General features: G+C 40.4%; 1 protein-coding gene across 1 annotated transcript in view; it reads right to left on the bottom strand.

The window, feature by feature from the left end:
- The window catches only part of myrip (myosin VIIA and Rab interacting protein), a 101,200-nt gene that overhangs the window by 11,410 nt on the left and 65,802 nt on the right, over positions 1 to 23,988 (bottom strand). Inside the window, exons 3-7 of the mRNA XM_022766265.1 lie at positions 16,929 to 17,065; positions 4,437 to 4,523; positions 2,572 to 2,669; positions 2,176 to 2,256; positions 1,226 to 1,387 (exon numbers count right to left, since the gene is read on the bottom strand). Coding sequence (XP_022621986.1) covers positions 1,226 to 1,387; positions 2,176 to 2,256; positions 2,572 to 2,669; positions 4,437 to 4,523; positions 16,929 to 17,065 — 565 coding nt within the window. The remainder of the gene's footprint in view (positions 1 to 1,225; positions 1,388 to 2,175; positions 2,257 to 2,571; positions 2,670 to 4,436; positions 4,524 to 16,928; positions 17,066 to 23,988) is intronic.

Below are 23,988 nucleotides of genomic sequence, written 5' to 3'. Positions count from 1 at the left end.
AGGTAAAGCACAGATTTGAGTGTGCACGCTTTGTGTTTCATTGAGTGTGTTTGGAAAGAGCTGATAAACAGAGCCCGTCCCATGGCAGGCCGAGCAGTTGAAGAGGATCCCTCCGAATTTCACAGGACTTTGATCTTCGCTGAGTGAAACAGCAGGAAACAGAACGGAGAGGCCTGGGGAGCGCAGCTTTGATGCCTCTCTCACATGGGACGATGACAAATCTCTGTGAGTCCCTGCTGACTAGTAGTGTGAACCACCGTCAGGTGTGTGTGTACTGCTGATTCTTGTGAATGCGCTCCTGTGCGTACTATGTATCTGTACAACCTGTTTGCTGCTGCGTATGTGTACTTGTATACCAACTGGAACATTTAGCAAAACAATGCTAGGTAAGCTGTCGTCTCTGGCTTTTCTCCTTCCTCACTCTCAAGATATGAATCAGAATTGATTCATACTAGGTACAAATCACATTTGCAATACTTTTCATGCTTTCCTTTTGCCTACTTAAAAACAAAATCCACTGTAAAATTCTCCAAAACAGTGGAAAATGTTCTATTAACCATATACCTTTGGGTCTACTTTACTGCCTCATAGTGTATTTTTATTCCTCATGGAGACACCATATCTCTGCCAAGTCCAAACAATCTTCTAAATTAGTTTAAGTTTTTTAAATCTGTATCTGGCTCTGCAACATCCTAATAAAAACGGTCCTCACTTTAGAGAACACTTTAATCCAGGAAGTATCACATCTTTGCACAAAGGATTAATTATAAGTGAGACAGACTCATGACCACAGGTTTTCGCTAGGACTACAAAATACAATGCTAAATGGGACCACATCGACAAAGTGGCTGGCGATACTGAAAAGTTGAAGTCATTTTCTGCCAACCACCACATTCCTGTGTTTTTCAAACCTGGCAAAAACACTGAGACAACGGCTGGTCCACCCAGATGAAGACATACCAAAACACAGACAGAGGTCATTATACTATATGTACTGTGAAATGAAGTGATGAATGTACAGTTTGTACACTGAAAAAAAAAAAAAAAAAACCACCCTTCTTTAAACACATGCTGCACAATCAAAGAGCAAATCCTTCTGGTCAAGAATCAGCAGTTTACACTCACTAGCAGCAGTTTTGTTTTGACCTCACTTCATATGGTTGCCAGTTGTCGTGTCATCTGTGTTTTGCGAGTTTGTACAGTTTGAGTGACAGTATGGACTGACCCAGAGGGAGTTAGGGGTCTTGAGGGGGTCCTGTGGTGCTTGTGAAGAAGTGTGAGGTTGAGATGGAGAGGGCAGCTCACTGGGCTGAATCAAGGACTGAGGCTGAGGCCAGACAAAGTCATACTCTGTCTGCATCTCTGAACGCTTCCTCCTCTGGATGATCTGAGAAAAAAAAGCCAGGAAGGGGAAGAAGAAGGTGAAATAAGACAGAATGAGAGAGGTTTGTGGTATGTCGGCATATACGTAGCAAGCCGTATATAAATAATGAATTGTAATAATAAATGCAAATTGCAAAAATGGAAATAAAATTCCACAACAGTATTTTGCATTTAGCCATGAATAATTTGTTATAATGAAACCCCTAAAACCATTAATCCAGTTTTCATTTGAATTTTCATGTGATATTATGCACCAACAACGTTAAAGTAGAGATAAAAATACAGTTTCTATTTCAAAGACTTGATGGCCAACAAAAGTTAATTAAAACTGAAAAGCAATCAAACAACTGCAAACTTTGTCTCCACTTATTATGTGTATGCAAATGAGGAGATATGATTAAAATTAAAGCAGTTGTTTGAATTTTAATGTACTTGTATGCAGATTCCGACAGACTAAAATATCGTTTTCAAAGACTGTCTGCTCTCTTCTCAAATAATACTGTAATCTCAATTTCAAAAGGACTTTCAAAAGAACTTAAACTTCCTGTGTTCCTGAGCCATGTCTCCTCTAAAAGGTATCATCAATGCAAATGCTTTTGTTAAACATGACATTGGTCTACTGATCTGTCAGTCAGACAGTGAAGACAGAGAAAGTGAAGACAGAGATGGGACCTAGCATCACTTTTCAGTGCGCGAATACGTTTTATTAATAAGGTTAACCACACTCAGTGTGTTCATATAAAAGCGGGAAAGTAAACATGCCAAAATAAAACTCTCTCTTACTCAACCTACTTTTTGTACAATGGTTGTTGCAAGTTCCTCTATGAGCTCTTCTTTGTGGTCCCGCAGATACCGAGCCTCATTCTGCTTCTCCTACACACACACAAACACACAAACACACACACACACACACACACAAATATATTCAGTTCAAAGCGACTGTGAATTACCAGGAGAGGGTCTGTGCAGACGTCTTAGCCAAAAACCATGACTGCATCCCGCTGATACTGACACCGAGAGAGAGGCAAGAGGAGAGGAGAAGTAAGAGGCTATGGCAGAGGCAGTGGGGATAGAAAATACAGGCATGAAAAGCAAAGAGGAAAAAAAAAAACACAAAAAAGAAAAGAAAAGAAAAGAAGGGGATGGAAAGAGAGAGGAGAAGAAGAAGAGGAACAGAAGGATTCTTACCAAGCTGTCACTGAACTCCTCTGCCTTAGCGATGGCCTCTTCTATAGCCTCCTCAGCAACACGCAGGGCGACTGTGAGAGTCTCTGCCATACTGTGTCCTGATATCACACAGATACATAAACATCTGTGAAACATACACCTTTGCGACAGGGCTACAGACCGTCTTTAATTCAATAACACACATGCATACCCGTGCTTTTTGCCCACATGGAGAAGACAAATTTGATTCCTGCACGCTGCCAACACCAAGTTTACTGGTGCTTGAGGCAAAGCTCTCTGAACGGCAATGACTCAACAAATATTGGATGAATTTACCCTTCAATTTTCCACAGACATTCATAGTTCCCTGGGGATGAATGCTAACGAATTCACTGATTCCAAATGATTTCAGCCTTTTCCTTTAGTGCCTTTGTGAATTTGACATTTTTTTTATTTTTAAGTGAAATGGCTCATGGACTGCTGTGTATGGATTGCCATGACACTTGGTACAGATATTCATGTTTCCCTCAGGATGAATGTTGAGTGATTAGAATTTGGCCTGGTAATTAAGCCCACTCTCCAACCTGGTCAGCAATTGTAGCAACAGCAGCCGAGGAAAACAGCTCTTGGAGGCAATTAAGTAAGGTACATGAGGCAGCAAAACGAAGCAATTATTGATACTAAGAACATCAGAGACTAAAATGACACCCAACAAAAACTCTAAAAATATAATGCACAGTACCTAGAGCTGGGTTTAGTTGGACTGGCTCAAGTGCTAACTAATGACAGCAAGCAACCAGCGTCCAGAGGTGTCTCAAGGTGAGAGGAGAGTGTTGGAGGAGGGAGCTTGAACATAACTTTAGGTAAGGTAAGATTGAAGATATAAATGGCAACAGTGTAGTGAGTTTGATGCCTGATGAAAGTGTATGACGAGAACGTTGCATTTTCAATAAAACTGGTGCCAATTGAGCTGGAATATGAACTTTTTTTCTGCATGATTTCATTTTTTTATGCACCTGCTTAGCAGCTGTGCATTACAGCACTTAATTTGACCCACACTTAAATCAAAATGCAGATTTCGTACAGGCCTTAAACCATTAGCTGAAAGAAAAAAAGGGTTTCTGTTGGTATGGTCCATTTAAACACAACAATCTGATGAGAGCATAGATCCCACACACACACACACACACACACATAGAGACTGTCTGTTTGTGGGAGCTGCCATTATCTAAATGGCAGATCTTGATCATTGCATAAACAACCCATAGGTAATTACTGCCTAATAAATGAAATGAGGTTTATCATGACATTGCGGCTGTTTAGTTGTTTAAATATTTATTTGTGTGTGCTTGTGTAAATGGCGCAAGCATGTGGGTCTAAAAGTGTTGTCTGTGGTGTGTAGGAGGCTGTAATTTTGCGTATGTGTGCATTTGTGTGAGAAGGCCTGTCAGTGGTTTTATGTGTGCTGTGGATTTATGTTTGTGTATGTGTGTGAATTCTAATGTGTGTGCAGTTTAATGTTGAAAATACGACTGTCTCGGTACGTTTGCTGTTAATGTCAGTGTTGTGTTGCACCGATGAGACCCCCCCCCCACACACACACACACACACACACACTCTTGCCCTTTACGGAATGGTCTCTATTTGTTAAGGCAACAATTAATGGGTAATAAACATAAAAGCTCAGGCTTTTACGAAAATGGAACAAAGGACAAATGGTGGGAAAAAAAATCAATATGGCAAAAACATCGGGCAAGAAAGAACTGTAAAGTGAAAAAGATTATGTCCATTATACTATAATTATATTCCTGCTATACTGTTGCTGAAATAACTAATCTGAACTGCCTTAAATCAAAATGCTGCCCTGTCATCACCTAATGGCTCACCTTCACTCTGTTTGTAGAAGGCGGAGTCACTGCCACAGACGCTGCCATCATTGTCGTTGCCGGTGCTTCCCTCGTGAACACTGCTTTCTGAAAGATAAAGAGAAACAAAGTCGTCAGTTAACGTCCTTCGAACCGACGCCTGTCACAGAATTGCAAATATCCTGCTCATATCATACCATATAATGATGTAGCTGCATACTTTTATTAGGTTACACCGCACACAATGCCGCTAAACCCCTTTTCTTGTACTCTTGTCAACTGTATTCCCAACTCCATTTTGTCATCTTGTCAAGTGTATTATTTTGTTTCTTGTACTTGGTGCCTTTCCCTATTGTGCATAAAAAGAATATAAAAAGAAAAAACACAAAGTGACAGTTGAATGAAAAATCCCTCTCCTCTCATCATCATCATCTGATCATCTGATAAATTCCCTTTGCATTCCAAACAAATTATGTGCTGGAACTTAAAACAGGCATATTCTCAGCATGTGGAGGCATCACCATGTTGTGTGTTTTTTGTGTTTTATCTATAGCTCATTCAGGCCAAGTCTCTTGTGAGTTAGTGCTATATTTGTGCAAGTGTCTTTTTCAAACAAACCCTGAAATCTAGAGTTACAGTGAACCAAAATGGAAATTTGGTGATTATATATTTTTTAGACATGTCTACTTTAAGAGAAGGGGGTGGAGAAAGTAAACAGTGAAAGCCCAGAGAAGGTGTAGTGGTTACAACATCCCCGCCTTCAAAATCACAGATTCCCTTAGTGGCCCATTAACTCCTGTTAGATATCTCTCCTGCAGTTCTCCATGTATTGTGGCCTTCTCATCATTCCAGCTGTAAAAATGAGGAGAGCGTACTTGGACATGCTGCTTATTAAGAAGACAAAAGGTCAGACAGCACAGGAAAGGGCTTTGCCGGACCACAAAGGTAGAGTATTATGCTATTGGATAAGGGAAGTAAGTCCTCTGGGTGACCATGCTCCAGGTACACCTACATATTATCCCCTGGTCACAGCCCATACTCCCTCTCAAACACAGATCCAGACAAAACGCAAGAGCACCTTGGCTTAAGTTCCACCTCTGCTCCTCCGTTTAGCTCATTTCCATCCTCTAACCAGAGCCAAAGCAAAACCAAACCCAAACCTAGGCCTTGTTCCAGTACTTCAGCCCCCGCTGCTGACAAAACACGAGCACAACCAAACTGTATGACTTCCATCCTTGGCCCGTCTCTTTGCCTCCGCCATTAATCTACTCAAGAGTGTCCCATTGCTGCTCCTGCTGGACAGTGCTGCAGTCTCTGGATGAATGAACAGAGACACTTGAAAGCTCCCGGTGGTTTTGGTTGCGAGTCAGGCTTCGAGCAGCCACAGCCGCTGACCGATCTCTGCCATAGGTAACTGTAATACAGCCAAGAACACAGCCATTACACTGCCATCACTCTTTCACACCACACTGTTTCTGCTGGATGCAGACTTTGCGTTTCCCTCATGCGTAAACATATATATTTTTGCAAATAACAGCAATACCCTAAAAGTTATTCCAGAAAGGGTGTAATGGGTCCAACCCATGAAAAATATGAAGCCAAGAAAAACAAATAGCGAATACATCAAAACCAAAGAGGCTGACAGTTTCTCCTGTTTTCCCATGACAGCAGCAGGAATACAGTCAGCTGTCAGATACTGTGTTACACAGTTTCAGCCTTACTGAAAGACGTGCTGCTGTTTGTCAAAGCTCTGTGACGTTTCAGTGCAGAGCCGGCGCGCCAGCAATCACAAACTCTTACATTACTCTGCTTTGACATGCAGTGACATGCTGTAACTCAACCGAAAAAGACAATGCTTTCTACACATCTAAAAACAGGCGACAGCCGCCTTTACAGTAGCAGCACCTCCCCTCACACAGCCTGAAGACAGTGTGAGGTGAGCATCCACTTTGAGGAGTGTGTATTGGATTTAATGTGTGCCCTGTGTGTCTCCATTTCCAGGCCCAGTCCGCCCAGTCGCAGCATGGTATAACAAGTCCCCAAACCATTACACGCTCCAGCCGTGCTTCACTCCCTGAGTTGTCTCATTCTAACTGAAGCGGCGTTCAACAGAGCCGTACTGTTCTCGCTTGGTTAGAGTTGAATTATAGTTTCTGGCAGTGTGGAAGGGGACAATAGGTGGGGAAATTACCTGCAGCAGCTCAGGACAATGTAGACACAAAAGGACTGCTGTCAGAGAAAGTGAGCCGCCTCGCAAGGATCACACACAGACAGGCGGCTGAGCAGGTATGGCAGCACACACACACACACACACACATACGGAGAGACACATAGGGAAGATGATATACAAATATGCAGACTACGAAACCTCTGAGGATTCGTAACGCATGCCACACCAACACCAGCTCAGCACTCGTTACATACCAATGTCAACCTCTGTCACAACAGCGTCAATATCTGTCAATATAACATCTGTGAGAGACATCCAAAAAGAATAAGCCGTTACTGTCACCTGTCAGTCATATGGATACAGCCTGCAGCATGTTAATGTTTATTCTCGACAAGCAGGGAAGTTTATCTGTGTACCACTGTCTGAACATCATTTTGCTTGTTCCCTCATCAGAGTTTCTCAGATGCAGTGGTCAAATGCAATTTTACTTTTACAAACTAGATCCAAGAGAGAAATATTTGACTTTTTCCTCATTCACACGAAACATACGATCAGCTTCGTGTGGTGTGCTGGGGAAGACTAAACTTTACAGCACAGCGTTTACAGAGTAAAGAGGTTAAATTAGCCACAAACAAACCTGACATATTATCACAATTACTTCTTACTTAAAGCTGCTATGGCAAACGTGTTAGCAAACACGTACTGAGAACAACACTGAGCAACATAAGTATTTATTTGAAGTCATGTTTGTAGCCACCAGCTCTGCTTTGCTCTCCACCGATGCCTGAGGGAAATATCTGGATTTTAGATGGTCAATTTTCCACTATGTTCACCAGCTAGTCGCTGTCTGTGTTCAGCACTGCGCAGGTATCCCGTGTGCTGGGTTTTTAAGAGCTTGTGTGTAAAAAAAAAAAAAAAAAAAAAAAGCAGTTGGCTGCTGCATCTTGAAACAAGGCTGATGTGAGAGACGACACTTAACCAAAATGTTAAGGTTGCGATCTCAAAAACCAAATCAATGAGCTGAAACACTCACACAGCTCTGCTGAGCTACAGAGATGGGTAAGTTATTCTCTGCGCGTTTGTCACTATGAGCGAGCCTTGTCAAATTAAACAGTCATTTGAGTATTTAAATATTGATTTAACGTTGATTATAGCAGCTTTAGGTAAAGAAACTCAATAGTTCCATCACTGTTCAGATGCAATATTTCCCTCCAGAGTAGATGTGCTTAAATGCGTCACCTCTCTAGGCTTTACAGCATTTTTAAGATGTCAGTGATTAATGCCGACATCATTGTTTTGTTTGTCGTTATTTCCATCCATGCCTGCTCTTCATCCATGAGTCATGTATGACAAGCTACAATACAATGACTAGTGAGACACAACAGAATGATTCATTTGTCATTAGCTGGTCCTGTATGGCACTGCTGCCATGTCAATACAGAGTTGATGGAAAGTCAGTGTGTGTCTGTGTGTGTGTGTGTGTGTGTCTCATTCCAGTACATTCTTCCTCACATGCAACTTCTGTATTTTCTCGCTGTGACCATCGTCTCACCTTTGTTCTGCCCCACTTACCATTCTGCCACTCAGGGGAATGAAGGATGATATCTATCGATATCACCATAGTAACCGCAGAGACGACAGTGGTGGCCTGCATCTATGAGGGTGTCTGAGTGAATGTGTTTGTATGTGTATGTGCGTGTGTGTGTGTGTGTGTGTGTGTGTGTGTGTGTGTGTGTGTGTGTGTGAATGAGTGGGAGAGCTACATTACCTTTCTATTAAAATGTTTGTATGCTTGTATTGGGATGTCTTTTCCTTGTTATTAACACAACAGCATTATTTTCCAGCTATTTTCACAGTCACTGTTTAATTAAAGAATTGATGGATTTTGCTACTATTTGCTAAGTTCACAGATGTGAAGTGATTTTCATACAACATTGGTATTAATTGAAATCCTGCTGAATCCTTGCCTACTGTGTGTTATGGTCATTTTGTGCTGTGGGACAGTGAAATATAGCTTGTGTCCAAAATCACTTCACTCCTTCCCTGCTATCTATATAACAGACTCTCACTATTGTGAGCAGTGTGTGATTTTGCACCAATCATCGTCAGATTGTGTTGCTACGGACAGTAACTTTTGCATCTATGATAAAAAAAATGTGATGCATTGCATTTTGGCGAACTAAACTTGAATGTTTTGTCTCCAACAACCCTGCTATCCTTAAACACTGATCATTCAATCTTATGTAATACAACTTAACTTGACAACTACAAAATACACCTACACTAGGACTTTTATTTTGAAATGTTTTTATTGGCTTCTTTTTTTTTTTAAGCTGATTGATTGACATGTACAATTCACCTGGACGTCACGCCTTTGCAGTGTGGGAGGAAACTGAGGCACGCACAAATTTTCCTCGCAAAGATGGCAAGAACTGTCTACTGACACGCTAACTAGCTTTCAAAGCTCCTCAGGCTGCAGATTGTTGCTGTGTTGTGTTTCCTGTTCGGCACTCTCCTACTACGTCATATGATAGGCAGATGTTTCATCCAATCACCTGCCAAGTGCTTTTTTGGAAAGCACCAGCCCTTTTTCCAAGCAGTTTCCAGCGAAGCCCTCCCAGATGGTTCTGTGCAATAAACCATCTGGAGTGTAAGGTTATCTCTGTCCTCTCAAAGCTCTAACATCTCCCACGACTCAAAAGCTCCACTTGTTAAACGTATGCATAATTGAGCAATATGGTTTGAAGGGACCATTTAATGTAAAAGAAGCTCAAACTAAAATCTTCTGCTCTTTTGTCCAAAAAAAAAAAAAAACCTTGAAACTTTGCGAACTTTGCAAAGAGTGGAACTAAGTTGAAATAAATAGAATGTCATAAAGAGAGGATGTGTAGAGAGACAGATGAAACAAAAGAAGGAGTGAGAGTGTATAAACAAATGAATCAGTAAAGTTCCACTTAGAGCTAAGGTTCCTGAAGTGCCAGCAGCAGGAGGAGGAGGAGGAGGAGGAGGAGGAGGAGGAGAAGGACAGAGAGTCCAGACGGTTTCCTTTCAATTACAATGAAGCATCTGGCAGCACACACAGTCTCATAAACAACGTCCTCAGAACAACGGCTGAACCGACAGGATGTCTGTTTACATCACTAGGAAATAGTGGAAAGTAAACAAACTAGCACCCAGTTCATTTGTCTCTTTAATTTGGGAGATAAGAGTTTTACTCACCAATTGTGGAGATGATGCCAATTTAATTTACATATGTCATAAATACAAACTATAAGACAAATCAAACAGGATATTTTATGACAAAACAGCAATCCTCCAAAATTATGATTATCTTTATCCATATTGCTGACCATGCAGGTGGTGCTTGCAGTATTCACAAATGTAAGTATGTGTGAGTGTGTGTGTGTGTGTGTGTGTGTGTGTGTGTGTGTGTGTGTGTCTCGTGAGCTAGAAATTAATTAGTCCCACAGCAAACACGGCCTTTAAAGTTCAAACAATGGAAGTGGAATGCAAAATGAAGGAGCAAAATGTCTGCAATAATTAGCAATACTTTTGAGTATTTCATTTTACATTTTCACAATGCAACTAATGTCACCTGCAGGGTACCGTACCTGACTTAAAATGAGCCTTTTGCTTGGCTTAATCCCTCTAGTGCAGAACAATGCTGCAGAAACCGACCAAGAAAAAAGCATGCAGCAGTAGAAAATGTTCACCATGCCGTCAAGAGTGGAAGAAAATACCAACCCCATACAAACCACTGAATAAAAAATGTTGGCTGTTGGACTCTTTTTCATTCTTTTTGTAATTCCCAGTAAGAAATAAATGCAGGATGTAAGTTACAGTACAAATAAATACATAAATCAAGGGCAAATGTGACATTATTTATTTTAAAATTAATGACTATTTCCAATTTCTAAAGCATCTTATACAAACAGTGTAAGCCCAAAATACCCCTGTAACCCAGAAGAGACTAAGTTTTCCACACATCTCCTTATATACACATATTTCCATAAACATATGCACATACTGTGTGTAGATCTGTGTCATTACCACACAAATGGAGTCAGTTGCATTCTTGACACCAATGTGGTCTGAACCCTGTGGTTGTTTGCTTTTTGACAGTAGTGACTCCGGGCCTCTGTTTAACATTCTGCCCTCCGATCCCTCCAGACAGAGCACTGTACTCTGAGTCACCAAGCCTTCATCTCAGAGCATACAGACAACAGAAATGATTCCAAAAGCGACAATACACCACAGAGTGTCTGAAATACTTGAGCCATAGTACAGTAGCTTTATCTTTCAGTGTGCTATAGAAAAGCCTTAAGTGAGTACAAATCTCATAAAGACCAAGTGCATCAGGTTTTTGTGGTTTTTTTTGTTGCTACAATGTGTTTCTGCCTCGCTTTTTTGGCGGAGGAGAACAGCAGTAGAACCAAGGTCACTCTTTGCATTGTCCTGGAACTGACTCACTACATTAGCCACATCTAACCTTCTGCACTGTAGTTTAGTGTTGAAGGCTTGGACAGCTTTTGGCTAAGTAACCACATATTGGAGAGAAATGGATCACACCAGCGTAGCAAACACTACTCACTTGGCAAGTGTAAATATTCTAACTTCCTATTCTATTTTCTTGGTATAACCACAGCTTTGCTGCACCCAGCAGCTGTAAAAAAAAAATAAAAAAAATTCCTAAGGCTAGAAAAATGTAAATGAATTAGAGATTCATTCTCTGACCTCGGTTGGTCTGCGTGTCCAGCATAGTTACACAAAATAAAGGTAAAGGGAAGTTGGATTTCAGGAACATACAGTAGCTATAGAAGGCGGTCGGTGGAGGGCAAACCTTAAATAACAGTGAACAAAGATCCCACTCATACAGTGGCAGCTTCTGTTAACAGCTCGTTTCAGCTCGATCTCTATCCTCTATGTTTGTTCATATTCCAATCACCACCAAAATCCAATCAACTGATGAATAAGCCAACAACAATCTCAACGCCAATTTTTAGCCAGAATTACTTGTGAACTCTGGAGTATAAATATAATCTCCCAGTTACTGGGAATGGACAGAGACCCTGACGCACCACATGTTTATTTCTAGTAATTTGCCTACTGACAAATTTTCTACACATCCTTTTATTTACTGCAGCTCTGCTTTAACCTGTGTGGTCATCCAGACACAGAAACACAAGCACACGCTCACAGCAAACATGCAGAGCAGAAAACCACAAACACACATAGAGCATGTCCGATGAAAAATAATGCCCTGAAGTCTTTTTTGTTGTTTCTTACTCATAGAAATCTATAGTAATTGTACATTAGAGACAAAGACAAATAATGATGTCTTTTTGAAAGCTGTCTTACCATGTCATGAAGTGCATCATTGCAGTGCAAGTCTTTGTCTATGCCAGTCTTACAGAATAGTGCAGACACACAAACACAAGGACGTGAACTCTCCCTTCGTCATCTTACTGAAAAGGCGACAGCAGCCACAGAAAGCTTCAAAAAACACTTCACTTCTATGCTGTGCTGCTTCTCCTTCTCTTCTCAGTTTTACCAGAGAGTGGAATATTTGAAGGTCACAATATGTTTGAACATTTCCCAAGTCACCGTTATCTCACGGTGTAGGTAGGAAGCCTCCTACAGACATTTGGAGGGATGTGACAGCAAACACAAAGCGCAGGAAAAAAGTGGGACAACAGTAATCCCCCGTTTGAAATGAATGAGATTTAAGTGTCAAAAAAAAAAAAAAAAATCCATCATTCCTGCTTTTGATACCTCATAACAGACTCATCATATTGCATTTCATGGCAAATTTTATGATTCCTTGCCATAAAATCAGACTAGAGAGGTAGAAAGTGCTGTATAAAAATCATACTGTGATAGAGATATTGAATGAATAGCTGAGTCCGTATAAATATTACAAATATTAGCCACTGTGCTTACACCCATTTATCATGGGGAAATAAACATAATACCCTTCAGGTACATTTTAAGAGAAATGCACAGCCACAGCAAAGCACATGAATATAGTGCAAGAGATAAGAAACACTATTTGACACAGGTCCTCAAATAAACTTCAAATGAATGGTTTGACATTTTTTGGAAGGACACTTATTTTTCAGATTGAGACGAAGGTTGACTCTGCACTTGTGTCCGTACAGTAAATATCACAGCTGGCTGTGTAGCGTAGCTTAGCATAAAGATCAAAGACAGGAGGAAAGAGCTAGCCTGGCTCTGTCCAAAGGGAACAAAGTTTGCCGACTAGCACCTCTAACAAATTTGCTATAAGTGCAGTGACTTTTGAAGTCTTGTTGTCCAGCTAATAACTCTCCATAAAATCTTTTTTACACTTTGGTTTTTGTAGGAATTAAACAAACAACAAACAAACAAACAAGATACAATGTGTAGCTGTTTTTGTCTTTGTGCTAAAATAAGCTAACCGACTGCTAGTTGGTTAAGCAATACATCCACTAGAGGTCAGCTCAGAGTCAAAAGTTTCTGACAACAACAATCAAGCAACTATGAGAGGCATTAAATGCATCGCGAAACGGAGAAGAAGGGAAAAGGAAGGAAAAGCTTTAAAATTTCTTTCTCGCTCGAGCTATCGGCCACACTGCCCCATTATTTCCGTTGGTACCGCTCCAGTTAGCCTGTATCTGGAAGCACAAAATGTACGGACAGAGGATGAATAAATGAGGCCTTACTCTGCAAAAAAGCAAGTAAGTCTCAAAAAGTGTCAAACTATTCCTTTGGATGTCATGTATTTTGAGATAATAACCTTACATATTGATTTCCTTCACTCTTCTGTCTCCCAAGTGAACCTATTTAGAAACTTCAACTGATAATAACTGATTTTCTATCAGTTAATATACTTTCATTTAAAAGCGTCACATTCTCCATTTGCTTATTTTACTTGAAAGAACTGTTTTTACCTGTCTAATCTTTTACAAAGACATTGCACAGTGGATGCACTGTCTTCTGTCACATTTAATAACTTATGTTTCTTGACACGTAGCCTCTTGTGCACCACAGGCTGAGAATGTTTTAATGCTACAGTGTTTAGCAGAGACTAATGTAAATGAGTAAGTACATTTGCTGCACACATACTGCTTGTTTCATTTCATTCCTTCAAAGGCATTAAATGCTGATTTAACACACTCGGATCAGTGCTTGGTATCTGCAGATCCTCTTGATAAGATACTTGGATCAGTTCTGAAAAAAGGGAAGCTTAGCTATTAAAGCAAAAAGAAATATATATGGAAGATTTCCATTAAGGTTTCATTCTGTCTTCTCTGATATGTTAACTGTTCGTTTTTACAGCACGTGGTGACCGACACTTCATCCATGTTTAATGTGAAAAAAAACTCTCCAGGGGCCACATCCATCACGCAGAGCAACACTCTCACTTTCTCCTGCGCGCACACACACACGCACACACGCACACACACACACAGAGGATGGTATGGTATTTGTTGCAGGTCACACACAAGCGTTACTCCCTTCCACCGGAGATGATGGACATGATGGAAGTACAAATCGCTCGCTCCATGTTCTCTTCCTGTTGGTTTGAAGGTCACACATTCTCTCTGGGGACATGATAGATGTAAAACAGTCACATCTCTCTCACTGACTGTCATGTCAGCTGGCATTTCACACTCATATAGAGTTGATTTCACAAGCGCTGGCCCCCTCGGTGATAAATAATAATAAAAAAATAAAAAAATCAAACATTCTTTACTAGCACATATATAAAGTCAGCCTGTATTTCACATATAGATGGGAACTGGTTTATGAGAAGGTTTTACATGTCTGTGGCTGCTTCTCTATATGCATGAAGACAGGAGACACATATTAACACTCACGGAGTTTCTGGGCTACATAATAAAAGCTCTTTTTCTTGGAGCAAAGTAGATCAAGCGAGATGGTGTAACATCAGTTTGTTAATGGGCAACATCTTTATCTAATTGAATTTTTTTTCCAATCTAGTGCTGATTTACTTGCTGAAGTGAAATCTCATTATTTTCTGTTCAACTGAAAGCACAGAAGTCTTGATATACATCATGGTAATCTGTTGCCATTATATACTTGTCAAGACACTTGACATATCCCATTATTTGCTGCAAAAGAGGTTTTAAAAGTCATTTTCTTTCCAATGAATTGTATTTTGACAGCTGTACATTTGGCTTCTTCTTTGGCATTTTCACAATCCCTTTTTAATTTAATCTGATACATAAGATGACAAGGGTGGATGAAGGATATAAAAGACAAGATATTTTCATGTAAACGAAAACGTCTTTGCCAATAAATCAAAGGTTTTTGTCAGCAAGCCAACGATATCTGAAGTAAGGTTTAATATCCAGATACACACAAGCAACATATGTGGCTCACACATACCACAGCATATCCATAATCATATGGCAAGTCAGCTATAGCCCCGTCAGTAGGAGTGGTGATGTGAGTATTTGAGAATTGGAACCAGTCTAATCTGTTGGGCTCATGTGAGACCAGAAGCCAAGTCACATAGTCCTTCCTCCTCTTCGCAAGATGATGTAAGAGAGGAGAGGAGAGGACATGGAGGACAGTCAAAAGCTAGCACAAGTGGAGTGGAAAGGGGAGGGGGGGGAGGGGGGATGGGGTTTAGAGGATGAGGGGGGGGGTGGAGAGGAAATCAGAAAACTGGAGGTTTAGAAGGAGAATCATTTTGTCCACTCATACAGCACAGCAGAAACTACAGTCACAACTAAAATCATGATTGTCCTGGAAAAGCAGCCTGGGAAAACAATGTCAACAATGCCTGTCGATGGGAAATTCATCCATTACTGTATATTAGATGTTTCACTTCAGCTTTGGTACACAGCAGACTGTTCTTGTTAAATACAGTACACCTATAAAAACAACTAAACCATTATTTCTCTGTATAATCTGGGCAGTACAAGCACTTTTAATGCCTTAGTGTTTATGTGTTAGGTTTTCTGTTTTTTTGATGCCGTCTTGCTGCAAAATAATTTCCTCTTGTGGGACAATAAAGATCTGATATGAACTGACAGAGCATGTTATTTGGCAACATTATTTGGCTTTTTCAAACCAATATTTCAAGATCAGCATAAGCCAGATATAGCTATTTTTTAGCCCTTCAAGATAGCCCTGTTGGCTTTACAATGGCTAGACGTGCTGTCTGCAAAAAGGAAAATATAATAATGTGTCAGTAATAACAAACATGAATTTTTGCTGGCATTGCGAGCTAGTTATATTGTAGTTATATCCCTCTACCTGCGTAGTAGAGGACATCATTTCTTATGATTATGATGGTATTAACTTTGTCCAAAATAACCTTCACTCAGTTATGGTCACGGTGTATTCCTGAACGCTCCCTCATCTCGATCCCATCCAGTTCCTGACCTGATTTATCCCCTCTGTGCTCTCTTCATTCATTTAATCCCATGTACCAGGGTTTTGAAATAATGCTTTGTAGTCAGCCACAGAGGCAGACCGATCTGTTTCAGCCGGGTCAAAACAATGTTATCTGGAGGCGGAGGGGAGCTTGGATGAAAGCTGCACTGCTGCTGTCCTACACAGGAACAATTCACTGAGGACGCAAAGTGGCCTGAGCCACTGCAGGGATTAACTGGCAGAATGAAACCATGGGGCAGCGCCCCCCTAGTCGGTCACCATCACCACTGGCACTCTCACACAGAAGGACCAAGACAGACCATTTAAATCCCACCCACAGGTGCACCAGCAGCACAGACTATTTTCAAAATTAAACTGCAGCCATGGAATAAAGTGGTTGTCTCAAATCAAATAAACACTTATGAAATTAATTAAAACTAAATGTTAGGAAAATACAAAAATACAAATAGAAGGTTCAATCACCCACCATGAACTTAACCCTTGAGATGTGTGTGTCTGTGTGTGTGTATTTGTCTGTGGAAAAATCTTTGTCTCCACATGCCAGTGAGAAAGTAATTAAGTGAATCAGTCAGCAGGGGGGAAACAATGTGTGAAACAAAGTGACCGATCATTTAACAAAGCAATGAGCAATCATGCGAATTTGTCTGTAGTTATTCTGTTCGACCAAAACCTTGTATCTCAAAAAAAAAAAAAGGCCATTTTGATTTTGATTTTTAACTTGAGGAAGAGTAATGTCTCTGGCCAAATCAGCAGAATTGCTTTAATCACAACATGACACAACATTGCACAGAGACAGAAGGCTGCTCTGCAATCAAAGACGATGCAGAGGACAATAATTAAAAGATAAAAATAAACAGCTAAAGAATGGCAGCTACACAGAGGCCATGTGTGGCTGATTAAAAAAAAAAAAAAAAAAAGCAAGAGGATGAAGTTACCTGGGAGATCAGAGAGCGCTCCTCTCTCGATAATGTGCTTCCTGTATAAAGTCTTCAAAACCTTGGCGCTGCCGAATCTCTTGAAGCGACTCTTCACATTGTTATAGTACCATTCAAGGGACTGTGTCCTCAAAATCCTGTAGACAAACAACAAAGAAGGAAGAAAGAGGAATGATATTGAGTCATAAAGAACAGATGGCAAAGAAACTGGAAACTGGAATCAGATTTTATTATAATTACAACAGGATTATAACTTACAGTTCAAGCCAAGACTTCCATTAAAATCTGCTTAATTTGTGCGTCTTTTAATTATTAAAACATAAATAACCAAAACTTGAAAACTTTTTAAATCATTTTAAGAAATATTGAAGGCTTTCTTATGATAAGAGTCAGGCAGGACTGTGTTATTTTTAATAATAATAGGTTTGTGTTTGCTGTCACTGTCATACATAAGGATCTGTTCTTTGATATGAAGAAAATATTGGCTTTTTAAGGAGATTCAGAAGTGCCTCTCCCTCTTTGTGGAAGTTGTATTAAAGATATCATAAGTATTTACGTACAATACTATTATGCAGAATCCAGACAGTGTACTGTGTGTATTACTGCAGTGGATGCTTGGGTTTTCTAAAATGACGTCACATTAATTTTCCAGGCTTTTCCTCATTTCTTGATGTACGGGCCTGTCGGTGCTTGAATGCCAACCAGTCAGACCTCAGCATGGACCAGATAATTACATAAGCAGACATTCATAACAGAGAGGGTTATGAAAAGCCCTCAGAAAAGTGCTCCCTTTGCAACCGGTGTTGTGTCGGATTGCATGAAACTCTGCCAACTTTGTGTTTAATCTTGCAGTCAATCCCTTTGCTTTTTCATGCCACTGTCATACACAACAGTGAGCAGAAACAAACACAACAACACAAAGACAGATTTACTGTTTAAGGGAATCGCACAAACACACTGTATTCATTTACACACTATTTGTTTTCATTTTCCATTTATCATGTGCACATTTTTGCCTTTATTTCTTCTTGCTGTTTTTTTCTTGTTGTTGAAAGATGCTATACAAATACATTTCAACTCAAATGACATGACAAACCTTCAGTAAAACTAATGAGACGCTCACACAGGCATGTATATTTTTATATTCATACGCTTTATGTGCGCAACTTTAAGTAGAAGCAGTGTATTTGTAAGTGTTACCTATGTGTGTTTTCTCTGTGGATGTGTCAACATTTTATAGCTAAGTATAGCTCTCAGCATCCTGAAAGCCTGTGGCACCTACTGTGCATTAATCATTTATTAATCAGCCTCTGACAACTACTTTATTAGTGTATTAATTAATGTAATGAGTGGACTTACTGTTACTGTAAGTGAATTTCTTTGTGAGTTACCGACTTCTGTACGGTTTTTAACTCTGTTATTTTTGTATATAACTACGGATGAAGAAGTTTTATATAATCAAGTGAATATAATGCAATTGGTTAATTCTTTTAAATTTCTGTCTCTAATGAATATTTTTCTTATGGTCAACAAATCCCATGAAACTAACAAGTATTGGCAGTGTGGCTAAACCCTCATATTCCTTTCTTAAAAACACTCCAACAAGCCACACGGTTACACTGGGTGACATGTTCCTTCATTACAATGAACATGGGCACGTTTGTTTATTTTGAGTTATTCCAACATATGCCTTCTGCCATATATGTATTAATCCACGGCTGAAAATAGTTCCCAACAAATGTATTATGTGCGTCTATTTGAGTTATGTTTGCTAAAAACTACGGTGCCCAGCTGATTTAGGAAACTGCTTAGTCTTTTCCAAAAACAGAGTTATATATTTATGACCAGTTCTTCAGGCTTGAAGCTTTGAGAAGGAATGGATTAGCCTGACCCTGATAGCTGAGGCTGGAGACTTGAACTCTACATACGTAACAAATGTGTCGTCGAGTCCATCTCCCTGATTATGAAAGAGCAATGAGGAACTGAGAGAGTGCACACAGTACATGACAGAGTGTTTCAGAGTGTGTGTACATGTTGATGCCTCCGCTCAGTGAAGAGACAGGCCATTGAAGGAGAGGGTGAAAATAGCCATGCTAATAAAGGGGTCCTAAGTGTCCCTGAGGCGGCACGGGCTGCCACATCCCCCCCCCTCCCCCTTCTTAGTGGATTTATTATTCTCTGCCTCTATCTGCTGGGCTGCTCAATGGGCTTCACCTCCTTAATTTCATGCCACGGGTGAATCTAGTCATTCTAATGGTGGATGCTGAGCACCAGTGAGGAGCCCTGGCTCTTTTTTTTTTTATCTCCCTCTAGGCCCAAGGAAGAAGGCACAGAAATGAATCTCGAGGAGCAATGCAGCTCCGAGGAGGCATCATACAAGGAGGAAATACAAATAGGTTTCATCCGTACTCTGAAATGAGCTCAAACCACACGGAGCAACCTTTGAACTAAAAGACATATTGAAGAAAGTGTGCAGCAGGTATGGTGGAGATATTGTTATCCGTGTGGAATCATAATTGACTTTCAAATTAAACTGAGGCTGGGGCCGTGCATGCTGCTCAAGCAGTAGGGTTTAATTATATTTGATGATGCTGTAGAAAATAACGGTAAACATTTAACGCGATGTGTATGTATGCAAACCCAGCTGTGTTGTGGAACAGCCTGTACTGTCATTGATCTTGTAAAGCTACTACTGTACATCTTTCAGGATTTGCGGTGGAGATGAAAGTACCAGAACCACCGGCCCTCTGACTGGACTCTGGCTTTGTGATCGGACTGTGGTTGTCCAATCAGATTGAGCGGTAAAAACAGGGTCAATTGGTACTTCAGCACCACAGACAGTGTGGGAACTTTGAGCGCTGAGTTTTTCTGCTTTGTTTCTGTGTATACATGTTCACAAAAGCACTTCTTTCACAGCGTCTTTGTGTAATCCCAGCACTGACATCATTTGTTGAGAGATTTTACGCGCAGACAAAGGTTCATTTCCAACTACAACCTCTGGAAATATTTGTGAACATCATTTTACAAGCTCAAAATCCTACAAGTTGAGCTCATACATGCAGACGACCTTTTTGAGAAATCCAAAGTTACAGTTGCTAAACTATATTAATTGGAGAATTACTGTCTGGGAGTCATGGTCAATTGGTAAGCCTATTTATAGTATCTACAGTATACATCACATACACATTTTTTTCTTTTTTTTGTTATAAGCATGCATACATGTTTTGACTTCATGTAGCTCAGCTTCACAGTAGTGCAATGCTCTCAATCCACTCTGCTCATCAATCTAATTGGCACAAAAATAGATGATAAGTAAATACAAATTTCAGCGTCGGCCTCTGTTTCCTTGCATGCCAACTACACAAACTTGTTGAAATTAGCCAAGCTTTCCCTCTCAGAAATACAGAGAGAGAGAGAGAGAGAGAGAGAGAGAGAGAGGGATTTAGGACAGTGGGAGAGGCATCTCGATGAATGAAGCATGACATTGCTTCCCTAGAGTGATCTGATCTAAAAAAGAGAGGAAGAGGGGAGGAGAGTGGAGTGGATAAGCAGAGGCTTTCAAGCAAGAGCTGCACTGCTGCGTGAGCTTCTGCAAATACGCATTTCATAATGAGGTTGGGAGATTCCCTGATGCTTGGCTGCTGCATGAATAAGTGAGAGGGATTCCTGTGGATGGTCTCCTGACACTGGTTCTACTCTTCCTCCTTCATCTCCTCACTTGCCTTAGGTCAGCTCCGCATGCAGGCCTGGGAACCAGTGCCTCCCTTCTTACCCTCTCCTTTCCTCTTCTCTCCAGCCCTTTTGCCCTCTATACTTCAGAAAAACAATTTGCACATCTAAATGAGGTCTAAATAAAATATATAGAAGATTATGTCAAAGGAGTGCAATAAAAAGTATCTGACTTTGCTGAGTTTCCACCTCCCTTGGCAAAGGGAACTATTACCATAATTGACTTTCTGAGCCTTCTAATGAATTGGTTCAGCTTCTGTTGAAGCTGCTGTAGAGACGGGACAGAAGAGCAAAGGGAGAAGAACGAAGGGTGGGGGCTGACTATAACAGAACATCAAATAGACCCTATTCTCTTCTGAAGACTTGCAGAGTGACTGCTCTTGTTAATAGAAGAAAATAAGAAAAAAAAAATGAGATTGTTCTCAACTCCAGGGTTAGATCAAAGCGCCTGATGTCTGGGAAGTTAAAACCCTCGAGTTGTGACGTCTTAATGAGTGAAAATCTGGAGGAGTTGTATCTAGTTCTTGCTTTCTTTAAATTAACTCTAACATTGTGTACAACAGATAAAACCTTTCCAAGTTTTATGAAGGAAAACAGAGCAATGAAAAACTGAGGCGATACCAGCTGAAACCTAAAGAGGTTTAGTTGATACTTCTGTATGTTTTTATTTATTTAAAGTATTATTAGAGGAAGATAATTAGCTAAAACCATAATTCAGCTTAATTCAGCTTTCAAGCACCCAAAATGTACAAAAATATGGGTTCAGTGAATAATTTATTAACTGGATAAGGCCCTATACATATCACCCATGGCCACCAATGGGATGGCTCCACATAGTTTCACTCTACTCTTGGCAATATTCATTGAACACTAGCAGCTGCAATCTATCAAAACACAACCATCAAGGGCAAACAAATTAGTCTTTATGAGAGCAGATCATATGTTACTGTTCCATCAAGATCCCCAGTTATCCCTAGTTTTCCTCCGTCCAAGCACTGACTTAAAAAGTCAAGATCTACTATCATACCCTCTGCCATACCCTCTGCATGGATGGATGAGATGTAGCAATATAAATGCATACTAAACATAAATCAAAAATGTTTTTACAATACTTTATTAATTTGCCAATCCCTGAGGGAACAATGCATCTGTACTCTTACCCCCCTCCAAAGGGAGGCCAAAGGTCATGGCCAGGTACCAAGCTCTAACTAATTCAGTGTCTTGTTCAATGGAACTTAAACGGGGTGCAAGCTATGGTGTAGAATCATATTCGGCCCTACTCACTGAATGAAACTTTCCCTTTATCGCTATTCTACATCGTTTCCACAAATATGTTCTCAGCTGAAAACAGGCTAGTCGAAAAGTGGGGGGATATTAATATCGATTAATTGCTGTGATGAGGACTCTGAGAAAATCTAACTCCAAACAAGAATTAATGGCCTCCATCCACAAGTCTTGCCACTTCTGTGGTTATTTATTTGTACATGTCGGCGTACATTTGTGCAAGAGGGAGAAGTGGGAAAAAGACAATCTACTGGCTCTAAATTGCTGTAAATTGTGGTTTCTTAGAGAAAATAAAACATAAACCAAGAAAATCGGTGTGTGAGTACAGCTATCTTTACCAGCATGATACTTTGATGTTTACGTCCCAATGTGAGTTTACTGATAACACAAACTACATTCATTTTTATATAAATTTCAAGTACTTATTTCTAAGTTGTGTAGGTTGTCTTGTACTGTATGCATAAAATACAGTGAAAATATCTGCATATTTTAAGCATTGTTTTGCATATTTATTGCAGAGATTCTCCCTGAATGATGCCATCTGTCAGGCCACACCGCAGCACTAAATGCTCTCTTCCGAAATATATTTAGTGTGGGCAGAATAGGCCGAAGGACAAAGAACAGGGTCGTGGGTCAAACCTGGTCACAGCCGTCCTAACCTGTCGGCATGATTTAAAACAGTGTGCAGTTTGCAGGAGGCAGGAAAACAATTCTCTTACAGGAGTCGTCTTGTACGTAACCTTTCTAGAAAGCAGCAGGAATATTGATCACCTGCCTGGGCCTCTGTGATGGACATACCGGCAGATGCACAGGAATATAAAAAGAACTGTATAATGAGGTGGGTAGAGATGTACCTTATTTTACTGCATGCAATCTCTCCTCTAACTTTCCTTCTACCTTTTTCTGTCTGTTCTTTTATATTCCCACGGTCTTTCTTGAATGTCTGCTCTATTCTTTTTTTTTTCTTTTATGTGTGTGTTTGTGCTCCTGCTGCACACAACTGTTCTGCACTCAGTATAAACACACATCTCAGCTTAATGTAAATTGCAGGTAACATGGCCAGGCTGCGACCAAAATGATGCTTTGCATGACGGTCGTTCACCAATTCATTTTAAATGAGACTTCTTATCGAGAGAGGATGTGTGCCCTTACAGTGTATGACCATAAGAGCGGGAGCTATAGAAACCACTGGGTGTTGGCAGGTTCTCCTATGCAGAGCAGCTGGGGTCATTAAATGGACAGACCTCTGTGAATGGACACACATTTGAATGCAGCATGTGCTCCACAGCAGTTAAAATTCGCAAAATTCCGATTGTGTTTCTGGTATACTGCAACATTTAACCTGGAGAGCGACTGCAGGTTCACCGTGAGGTATTCTGCTACATTCTGCTACATCCACTTCCCTAACCTACGCCTCTAAAAAGTCTAAATTTAGGAGCAGCACAGCTCTAGGCAGCGGTCAGGCAATTTACTCTGCCATCTCTCCCTCATGCTCGCTCTTTCTTTCGAGACCTAAAGCTGTCATCTTTACTCTTTCCCTCTCTCTCTCTGTCTTTCCCTCTGTTTCTCTCTCCCTCTTTAATGCCCCACTCTCTCGTCAGACCTTCATTCTTTCAGGGCGTTACAGATGAATGTGTCGGCAGCCGGGAGAGCCTGTGGCACAGTATGGAAGACTGGAAATGAGTTATATCGGGACAAAGTGCTCTCAGACAGAGCATGAATGGGGGGGACCAAAGTGAATTACAAACTGCTCACACGGTGTCTGGTTTCCTAAAGCAGTAGTTTCAGGAGTTAGACTGTCAAACCTACAGTATGCCACCTATATAAAAATACGATGAGACCTTGACCCTTACATACTGTAGTTTTTAAAGCGAACATGAGTCTAAATAATCAATTTCTTCCCATTAGAAACATCTAATATTCTCTTTGTGGACGAGGCAGAAAGTTTAGAGAACAGGATCTGATTACAGAAGTGTTACATAAAACTTTCATAATGGTCTTTTCCCTGAATACAATACCCTTTTTTATTATTATTATGGCACTTGAT

Source organism: Seriola dumerili, unplaced genomic scaffold (assembly GCF_002260705.1).
Source record: "Seriola dumerili isolate Sdu_G_001 unplaced genomic scaffold, Sdu_1.0 BDQW01000822.1, whole genome shotgun sequence".
In the NCBI taxonomy this organism is placed as follows: domain Eukaryota; kingdom Metazoa; phylum Chordata; class Actinopteri; order Carangiformes; family Carangidae; genus Seriola; species Seriola dumerili.
The sequence above is the reverse complement of the archived record's forward strand: the minus strand, read 5'-3'. Positions and strand labels throughout refer to the sequence as shown.